We start from the raw sequence: 10,824 nt of genomic DNA, 5'->3' as shown, positions 1-10,824 counted from the left end.
TTTATTAGCAGAACATATTTAGTAGTCATGAAAGGTTGACCTCATTAGCAGCCCAATGGGCATTTTGCAAATACCTTCTATAATCGCTATTTCTAGATCAGAAAAATAAGAGGTTTTGGTTTAGTACAGCTTTATGCTAATGATGACAGTGTGCTTTTATAAAATTTATCAGAGGGGGCACCCACCCTAAGAAAATTGTTCAAATGGTGGTAAAACTTGGAAAAATGTTATCAGTGCCACCACTGAAATACGTGTCCTGGGAACATGAAGTTTATGACAGAGTGTGAGAAAATGGTATATACATTCTTAAGTGACACTGTCTCTGTTTACTTGAAAAAAATAGGAATATGAAAAACTAGCTGCCACTTTAAATGAAGAAAGACGTGCACTAAGTGACAAAGTGAGAGAACTTTCCCAGTCCCCCAGCAAAGCCTCCCTGGTGGTGGAGGTGGAAATGCACGCACAGTCTTTACAGAAGTTGGCAAAGCAGCTGGAGGAGTGAGTATCCCCAGGTCCAACTGCAGAGCTGCCGGAGCCTAGTGTGAAAGCGGGGGCCCAGAACAGGGTGGAGGGCAGGGTGTGATTCCCAGATGCATCCTTGCCAGCTCAGGTCTCCATTTGCCAGATGAGGAGGCTCATCAAGGAGGCAGGAGTAGGGGTAGATGGGGAGGGGAGGGTGAAGGGCCCCTCAGCCACAGGCAGGGGCTGCTGGAGCCCTTCACCCACACTGTCGTCCAGGATCAAGAGGAACGCCAGTGGGGATGAGCTAGTGCGCTGTGCCATGGATGCTGCCACCGCCTATGAGAACATCCTCAGCGCCATCAGAGCTGCCGAAGATGTGGCTGACAAGGCCACCAGCACTTCTGAGTCTGCCCTCCAGGTGGGCACCTGCACAGGTGCCTTTTCTGGATGCTCTCCGGAGACAACTCACTCACTGTCTTACTTTCTTTGAGTGTGTGCTGAGGAATAGAATCAAGCGTATTAGGGTGTCATGCTAAGCGAAATAAGTCAGGCAGAGAAGGATAGATACCATATGTTTGCATTCATAGGTCTAACAGGAGAGACCTGGCAGGGGACCGTGGGGAGAGGAAGGGGGAAAGAGAGCGGGGAAGAGTGAGGGACATAGATCAAGGGAGACTACTGAATACTGAAAAGGAACCATGGACTGAAGGGGGAGGGGGAGGGAAGGAGGGAGTGATAGTCATGGTGGGGGCACTTGTGGGGAGAAGCACTGGGTGTTATATGGAAACCAATTTGACAATAAAGTATTATAAAAAATAAATAAATAAATCAGAACTTATATAGAATGGACTTGAACTTGCTCAAGATCATTGGACTTGCTCAAATGTGGAACATTTCTGTGTTTATGTGACTGTTTTGATAGATGTAGAGCAGTTTTAAAAAGCCATTTGTAAAACCAAATAGAAATTACACTGATTACCAATGTCGGGCCAAGATGAGTGGTGTATCCTGCATCTTTTAGGTATGGTTTTAGGCTGCTTAGGTATTGCCATTTCACAAAGAAGAGGGAGACTTTTGTACACGGTTTGGTAACCATTTATTTCCCATCATTTTTCTTAACACCTGGGCATGTCTTGGAGACCTGTGTGATCTTATATGAGCCATACAATATTCCCATATCTAAAAATAAAGCACAATATATTAAATATCAAAGAATTAGGGGATAGACCTTCTCAGAAGGTTAAAGACCTTTATCTCCCAAATACAAAAAACCTAAAAGCAACTGTTTTCTTGCTTTGGTTATTGAAGAGGGTATTGTACAAACTACAGGGAGCAAATGAAACAGCATCGCAAATTTGTTAGTATGTCACCAGGGAGGTATCTCCCTCCCCAAACCACACATCCCTGTGTACAGCCCTAACTGTATCTTATAAGGAACAGTCTTTTGAAACTTCCCCCTCACCTTTGAACCTCGTCCTTTAAAGATTAAAAATAAGGGCTTTTAGAGTAAGATGAAAAAAATCTTACTCCACATTTCCAAGAGAATGCTACATCTAAGGATAAATAAATGCTTTGTTTTCAGACCATGATAAAGGAAGATTTTCCAAGAAAAGTGAAAACCCTGAGTTCTGACAGTGATAAACTATTAAAGGAAGCCAAGCTAACACAGAAGGAGCTACGGCAAGGTATTGGGGCTATAAGGGGGTAGGGTGGCGGGGAAGGGAAGGCTGGGATATTCAAGGGTTTGAAAACATCCTGTTAAGACCAGGAGAAGTAGCAAATTCTAGAAGCAAATGCTCTTCTTGAATCTCAGGGCCAAGGCAGATGATACATTGTAGATCCATGGTCTATTTGACAGATTTGATGTTTCCACCCAATATTCTAACATATATTAAGGTAACTAGAACCTCATGAGTATACGTAAATCTTGAAGGTGATTAGCAACCGTGGCATTGGGAACCCACACAGCATAGAGGAATGTGCAGGGCCAGTTTTTCTCATTTAAGGCCCAGATAATAGTTTCAGGTCACTATAACTTCAACATTACTTAAGTCCTAAAATACTAGTAAGTAAAAGTACCAAAAATCCCTACCACTGTGAAGCATGGGGATTTTTGAATCATACATTTTATCTCTGAAAACTTCCCATGCATTTAATATTTTTACAAAACAATTAAACCATCTCATTTCACCAAATTCTGGTGTTCTGAAAATGGTGTGTCTTGATTTTCTCTGGTCTTTTGTGGTCACTCATGACCAAGAAACTATATCAGCATTTCTGAGGGATCAGATGCCTTCTGACAGTAAAATAAGTGTATTTACCTGTTTTTCATGTTTAAAAATTGAGTACATGAAAAATTACCTACAAAAAACACATATTAAAATAGAACAATTTGCTTAGCAAATTGCAGAAATTAAAATTTCCTGGTATGACATCTGTTCTTTTTACAAAATATGAGCTAAGAGGTGAGGATCGGTGTTTTAAGTAGGGTTGGGATGCTTAACTACATTTTTTTTTCATTTCCTACCAGCTTGCTCACTTGCTTCTTTTTAGCTTTTGATCCCCTTCATCCTGGAGCTTGGGCAGCCATTAATAGGTTCCCTGTATTTGGGGAGTGTTTTTAGTTTTGAGATATAAGAGAGATCATAGATTATTTGTCGATATTGTTATTTAAATCCGTCCTGGATTCATGATTTAAACCATATGTCATCACTTCGGTCTGAAAGCATTCATTGGTCATTTTCCATTACCTCAGAGCATCAGCTAGGATGTCTGTGAACTCCCTCTCTCTCTCACTGAATTCTCTTCAAAGTATCAGTTTGAAAATGGACAGAAACAAACAATGCCTACTTAGCCAGTGCATTTGCTTGGATGAGGCTCTCTCAACAGCACTACTTTATTATACTCTGACTGAAGAGGCATCCTTTCTGCATCATTCATTCATTCATTCATTCAATAAGTATGACTAATATTAAGCCCAGACTAGTGCCAGGCAAGGCACTGTGACACAGAAACAAATAAGACAGTCACACCCCTTTCCTTCTCAGAGTAAGACCTTTGCCCTGACCAAAATGGAAGTTAAACTGCCTCTAAATGATTAAGCTTCTCCCTTTCTTCCTGTTGCATTTCCAAGGAGCCTGATAGCACAGGCTCAGGCATGCCCCTGGCCTCTGTAACTGGAGGTCCATGGAGCTGTGGGTGTAATCACATACAGTGGGCATCTCTGAGATGCAGATCTGCTCAAGGCTCTGCAGATGCTGGATACTTCAGGGGCCACCAATACCCATGCAGGATCAAAATCCATAGGGTAATTGCCTCATGATGCTTTATTTTATTTTAAAAATCAGTCCAGCTCTGAACTACCTACAGCAAACTCCGAAAGTTATGAAAGTTCAGAAAGGATTGATCGATACCTATATCACTGCCATCCAGGATGACCTGCGTGGGATACAGAGAGGTCAACATCTCCCTACCCACTGCACTTCACCTGTTTCGTTGACCATTTCAGCTACTTACACCTCCCTCTTTGTTTGTGCATTAGATGACATCAATGATATGATCAGTAATGCAAAGAGCATGGTCAGAAATGCCAACGACAACACAGATGAGGTTCTAGATGGGCTCAGCCCCATTGAGACAGATGTGGCAAGAATTAAGGATACCTATGGGAGCACACAGAGTGAAGACCTCAACAAGGCTCTCACCGATGCAGATAACTGAGGTATCAGGCATTCTTTGGCCAGGACATATTATCCATTTTTTCTATTATTATGTGCTTTGGTCAATTTATGTAATTCTTCCATGATAAATTCTTCTGAAATTAGAAATTAAAATATTAGAAAGCAGCTTCACATAATACATTCAAAGAATATGGATATTCTATAGAAAGTTTAGGTAGGATTTTTTTTCATCCTTTAACATTTCTATTGATATTCCCTTTTCTAGAGTAGAGATATAGGTCCCCTAACCAGGAGGTTAAATTGCCATTGATATTAAGGATAAAAAATAAAGACTTATTTTCTTCTATAGCAGCCAAGTAAGATGATTTGATATCCAGATTGCAAGATAGAATCCACGATGTATTTAGGGAAGGTATTCCCTGACTCTGAGTCATCCTCTCCAATATTTGGGACCAAAACGTAGTACTTGATAAATACCATCAATGAGAAAATTTGTGTTTAACCTGTATCAACTCACAATTATAAATTTCTGTTCTGTTATCTCATCAACAGTGAAGAAATTAACCAATAAACTGCCCGACCTTTTGAGCAAGATTGAAAGTATCAGCCAACAGCTGTTGCCACTGGGCAATATCTCTGACAACGTGGACCGCATCCGGGAGCTAATTCAGCAGGCCAGAGATGCTGCAAACAAGGTAGGTGTGTCCCCACATTGCCAGGTGCTAAGTCTCCTTCTTTGAGAAGTTAGCACACTCGTCAGGAAAGGGAAGGCGTTTGTTTACACAGAAACTGGTTGTCTTTCTTTCTCTAATCCTTTAGTGGTTTGGCATATGAAAGTTGACTTCCTCTTGTCATCCTTCAAAAGTACACATTACCTCCATGCCCTAAATGATCTGGTATGTCAGAGACCTGAAGCAGTGTCCTCCCCACTGAGTTTATGCAGGTGGGAAGAAGGGTTCTCCTCCACGCCCCAGCTGGTGAAGTGTTACTGCAAGTTCCAGTAGTGGTTCTGTGAGCGGAATGTGCTGATGTGGTACTGCACAGGACCTCCTGTCTTATTATAACTTGAAAGTTTTAGAATCCACCTTTATTGAGGATGGAGGAATGGTTCCTGCCAGCAAGGGCGGTGTTCTAAACACAGGATTATAGTCATTTTTCTTGATTGGAACACAAATTCTTCAGCCTTTGTTATTTTAACTTGACAGTATTTACTTGAATTCCTGACACTTCTCTATCAGAATTTGTTTTGGCCTAAAATAATACTAATGAAATACCTTGCGTTTTTCATCCATCCCCTGTGAGATATTTGAAGACAGAGGGTTGGAAAGCCAAGTCAGAATATCACTGCCCTAAAAGCACTATGGTTGATTTCTAGGCTCGCTATTTTTAAAGTGCCCTGATGCACTCATTTTTAAGGACTATAATAAATGCAACCATAACATGTAATATATTCATGGGGAATTATTCCTTAAAGGATTTATTTTAAAAATATATTTTCATGCATTATATATCTACAACATGCCAGGCACCACACTAAGTGCTTCTATACGTTAGCTCATGTGCACAAAAGCCTCCTAGTTGCAACTATGATAATAGTGATGCTTATCATTTCTGGCACAGAGAATTAGATGCACTACTCAAAGACCCTTGGCCGATAAACAGGAAGAACATGGATGTTTTATTAAAACAGCTTTCATGAGTTTATAATCCAGGTCTAGGAGACATGCACCCTCCTTTGCTCTTTATCATAACAACTGATCTAGAGCCGAAAGGATTCACATCAGAAGCATAGGCTACCGCTCCAAGCACCTCCCTTTCCTCACAAGAGAGTGGTTCATGCTCTAGCTGTTTTCCCTCACAGGTTGCTGTCCCCATGAAGTACAGTGGTAAATCTGGAGTTGAAGTCTGGCTGCCAGATGACCTAGATGATTTGAAAGGATACACATCTCTTTCTTTGTTTCTCCAAAGACCTGAGTCAAGAGAGAGTGGGGGGAGTGAGAATATGTTTGTGATGTACCTTGGAAATAAAGATGTAAGTATTGCTTTCACATTTCTCTTGTTTTTAAAACAATATGGTTTGGGTTTGGGGCTTTTTTTGAATGTTGGTGATTTGCTGCATGACCACCAAACTTAGTGGTCTAAAACAACGATAAATATTTATTATTTCACACTGTTTCTATGGTACAATGTTCAAGAGTAGCTTAACCCAGATGGTTCTGATTCAGAGTCTCTCGTAAGGTGTCTGCCAAGACGTTGGCTGGGGCTGCAGGCCTCTGAAGGCTTGACTGGGGCTGGAGATGTGCTTCCAGTGTGGCTCACACACATGCCTTGTAAGTCAGTCATGGTTGTGGGTGGGAGGCATCTTCATGCCCCACGGCTGTCTCCAGAGAGCTGTTAAGTGTCCTCATGACGTGGCAGCAGGCTTCCCCGGGAGAGCTGTTGGAATGATTATGCCACCATCACCCTGAGGAATGCCGCTATGTGTGGGTCAAACTGTGGCCTGAAACAGTATGGCTTTTCAGACGCATGTCACCAGTGTGTCATAACTTCCGGCTTTCATTGGCACAGTAGAAAGAAATCCCAGCAACACATCAGCACACTCTACCACCTCTAACGGCAGCACAGGGGGCCCCCCATCAATCGCACACCATTACCTGCTGGCCTTATTTGATGAGAGGCCTTGCCCACTGGGCTCAGCACGTGGCACACATGTGTGTACATGTGAGCACATAACACCAGGGGTTAAAGATCAGCACCCCTCTGTACACAACCGGGACAGCAATACCAAGGCCTCATGGAAATCCTCAAAAAACTGTGACCCTGTCCTTCTCAGAATGCCCAGCTGCGGACCCTTACGTCTGCAGGGGTGGGACCATGGGTGGATGAGGAGCAGAGCGAAATGAAGCCTCTCCTGCCTAATTAATAAGACGTGCCCCATCTCTTCCTAATTGTAAATTCTTTAAACCACAACTGCTACAGGCGTTTTGAACAGTTGATTTTAGCTTTTTAGTTCCCCCTCTTAAAGTACATTTCTTTAAGTGTCAGAGGAAAAGGTAATCACTGCTTGGGTTAGCATACAATGGCTAGGGGTAAAACAAAATGTCTGAAACATGGTTCTGGAAAATTCTGGGCAGTTAGAAAGTTGGCTGTCATTAGCATATGTGGTATTTAGAGGTTCCTAAAATTGACACTATCATTAATCACTCTCTCATGCTTTAAAGTTGGTACATTACTTGTAGCTTTGTTATGATATGATTCTCTGCTTTCTATGTGGCAAAATGCACATTACTTTATTCCTTCAACAAATTTGTGCCATCTCCCTACAAGGTGTCATACCCTGCACTTAACGATAAATGAGAATTGTTTCTTGGATGTAAATTTCATGTTGTGTGTGTCTTTTTCCACAATTTGAAAACTTCAGATGTACTCTAGGTGCTCTATTCTACCAGAGAAGACAGATGTGCACGTAGCTGACCGTGATCATGTAGGGTTCTAGGGGTTACAACACAGGCATGCACAAAGTGTGAAGAGATCATTGCATGTACAGGGAGAACAAAAATGACTGATCTCCCTTCCCAGACTAAACTCTGGTGGAGACCTGAGTCCATATCTGGTTCATCTTTATGGCAAGTGCTTGGCAAATATTTGGAGACTGAGCAGATGGGGCGTGAATACGTGAGTGCAGTAAACCAGGAGCAAAGACAGTGTGGGCATTAGTAATTAACTGTTCTGTCTGTATATTTGTATGAGGAGGTACCTCATCCATTCTGCCTTCCCAAGGCCTATTGTATAAACCTCATTAGATACTTAAATACACTCTCCTGTGACGGGGAGTTCAGAGAAACAGTGTGAAGTGCGCTCAGGTGGCCTTTCTGTGTCCAGGCCTCCAGGGACTACATCGGCATGGCACTTGTAGATGGCAAGCTAACGTGTGTCTACAACTTGGGAGAACAGGAGTCCGAACTCCAAGTGGACCAGAGCTTGACTGAAAGCGAAACTCAGGAGGCGGTTATGGACCGGGTGAAATTTCAGAGGTGCAAGTCCCACTGACCACTGGTCTTTGTGAATCTGACCCACACTCCCCCCGTTTTTAGTATCTTGGCTTTGACTTCTTCAATTTTTGTATACTTTAAAAATATAATTTTAGGGGCGCCTGGGTGGCTCAGTGGGCTAAGCCTCCGACTTTGGCTCAGGTCAGATCTCACGTTCATGGGTTTGAGCCCCGCATCAGGCTCTATGCTGACAGCTAGCTCGGAGCCTGGAGCCTGCTTCTGGTTCTGTGTCTCCTTCACTCTCTGCCCCTCCCCCTCTCATGCTCTGTCTCTCTCTGTATCAAAAACAAATAAAACACTTTAAAAAATTCAGATTAAAAATATAATTTTATTTATTTTTAAACAGAATTTATCAGTTTGCAAGGCTGAATTACACCAAAAAAGCCACATCCAGCAAACCTGGAATGCCCCAATTCCATGACATGGATGGTGGCAACACCAACACCCTCCTCAATCTGGATCCTGAAAATGTTGTATTTTACGTTGGAGGTCACCCATCTGACTTTAGAGTAAGTGTCAGTGTTATTGCACAGAGTGAAAATATTTAAATTTTAATTTGGTATAATGACCTCCTGTCTCTATTTTAATTATCCATTATATAAAAATGGATTTAACTATATATTCTTAAAGCATATCCAGGGATAAATGCTAACAGTTCTTGAGCCCTTCCTCTGTGCACTAATGTAGATATAAGCATCTAATTTAAATTGATTATTATTTAAAGGCATTATTCCTATTCCCATTTTACAGATGAGGAAACTGAGACAGAGGTTTAATAACTTGTCCAAGGTCAGGCATCTGGTGAATAGCAGAGCCAGGGCCGCTGTGTCCAAAGTCCCTTGTGCTACAGGGACAGTTAAAAGTGATGGATTCATACTGCTTTTTGGTCAACTTGATCACTGACCTTGGTTGAATTAGATTTTCTGTTTCCTTTGTGTAGCTTCCTGCTAGACTGAGGTTCCCTGCATACAAAGCATGTATTGAACTGGATGACCTCAATGAAAATGTTCTGAGCTTGTATAACTTTAAAAAAACCTTCAATCTCAACACAACTGAAGTCGAGCCTTATAGAAGGTAAATAAAACCAGGAACCAGTGTCTCTGTAACTGTGATTTTGGTAACTTGCATAGTTTTACATATCATAAGGGGGTGGGCCAATAAGATGCTGTTGATGTCACCGATAGCTTTCGGCCAGTAGATCTTAAACTATGATTGCATGCCACACTGCCAAGCCACTCCTACAGTTTCCCCATTTATATAAAATATAAATTGATAGAGTTTTCTCCATTTTGAAAAAAATAAACCCTCCTTAAATGTTTGGTGCCTCCTCCCATAAAATATTCAGTATTAGATGGTACCTGATTCAGACACAATATTATATATTTAAGTTGAAGAAAAAATACTGGTCCGCGAAGGACACCATGACTTTCTAGGTACTCTGACACCTGGACCTCTTTGAAAATTGCTGTCTTGAGCTCCTGACTTCCCGGGAGTTAAAAAGATTTGGACACACTATTACTCAGAATAAAATTATATTTCAAGCTAATAATTTTTTACATTTCGAAGTCTTCAGCCGCTAGGCCGCATCTTCCTAAGAAGATAGTTCCTAAGTAGATAGTTAAGAGGAGACTCTCAACTATTTTTTGAAATATTTTTTAAAATATTTGAAAACTTTTTAAAAAATATGTATTTATTTTTTAAAGTTTACTTTTATTTTGAGAGAGAGAGGGAGAATGCATGTGTGCATGGGGGAGGAGCAGAGAGAGGGGGAGGGAGAGAGAATCCCAAGCAGGCTTTGCACTATCAGTGAAGATCCCCATGAGGGGCTTGAACTCACCAACTGTGAGATCATGACCTGAGCCAAAATCAAGAATCAGATGCTTAACCCCCTGAGCCACCCAGGTTCCCATAACTGTTAACATTTTTGAGCGGGGGTTTGATTGTCATAGAGTATGGGAGCACATCCAGGACAAACAGCTGGCTATTTTAACATTCTACAGATGTTTTCTCTTTAACAGAATCATGACAGCTACGTTGCATGGGCTTTGTTCTGTGTCTTAGGTAGCAGCATCTTCTATTAATAAGCCCTCTTGAGTGTGGTCCTTTGCTGCTGTGTTCTAACGTGTGATCTTTGGTGTTGACAGAAGAAAGGAAGAGTCAGACAAAAATTATTTTGAAGGTACGGGCTATGCTCGAGTTCCAACTCAACCAAATGCTCCCTTCCCGACCTTTGAACAAACGATTCAAACCACCGTGGATAGAGGTTTGCTGTTCTTTGCAGAAAACCGGGTATTCTGTGATAAACCTCCAAACACTACCACATATGTCTATTCGGTTCAGCAACTTCGGGGTAACTGGGTGTTTGTAAACAACTAACTAGATCTGAAAAACATGTGCAAATGTTACCTGCATCTTTTCTCTGGGCCCAATGCTGCTTTCTTTGGCTATGGGAGTGTACGTTTTCGTGAAGCAAGTAATCAGGAATTTGAGAACATGCCATTGACACTTTTATTCTTTGAAAACTGCTGTTTGCCTCATTATCTACCTATTCTGCCTGAAATTATGTGATGACCTCCCAGGGTCTCTGGGAGTCAAACTGTTTGACTTCCTGCTGTTTGCGTCTTAGTCTG

General features: G+C 41.7%; 1 protein-coding gene across 1 annotated transcript in view; it reads left to right on the top strand.

Moving 5' to 3' along the window:
• The window catches only part of LOC115277422 (laminin subunit alpha-3-like), a 154,939-nt gene that overhangs the window by 89,839 nt on the left and 54,276 nt on the right, over nucleotides 1-10,824 (top strand). The window contains 11 exon segments of the mRNA XM_029921573.1: nucleotides 344-498; nucleotides 739-880; nucleotides 2,045-2,147; nucleotides 3,803-3,919; nucleotides 4,004-4,183; nucleotides 4,695-4,837; nucleotides 6,004-6,174; nucleotides 8,025-8,176; nucleotides 8,541-8,703; nucleotides 9,135-9,268; nucleotides 10,339-10,483. Coding sequence (XP_029777433.1) covers nucleotides 344-498; nucleotides 739-880; nucleotides 2,045-2,147; nucleotides 3,803-3,919; nucleotides 4,004-4,183; nucleotides 4,695-4,837; nucleotides 6,004-6,174; nucleotides 8,025-8,176; nucleotides 8,541-8,703; nucleotides 9,135-9,268; nucleotides 10,339-10,483 — 1,605 coding nt within the window.

The sequence above is a fragment of the Suricata suricatta genome, chromosome 14 (assembly GCF_006229205.1).
Source record: "Suricata suricatta isolate VVHF042 chromosome 14, meerkat_22Aug2017_6uvM2_HiC, whole genome shotgun sequence".
Lineage (NCBI taxonomy): Eukaryota > Metazoa > Chordata > Mammalia > Carnivora > Herpestidae > Suricata > Suricata suricatta.
The sequence above is the reverse complement of the archived record's forward strand: the minus strand, read 5'-3'. Positions and strand labels throughout refer to the sequence as shown.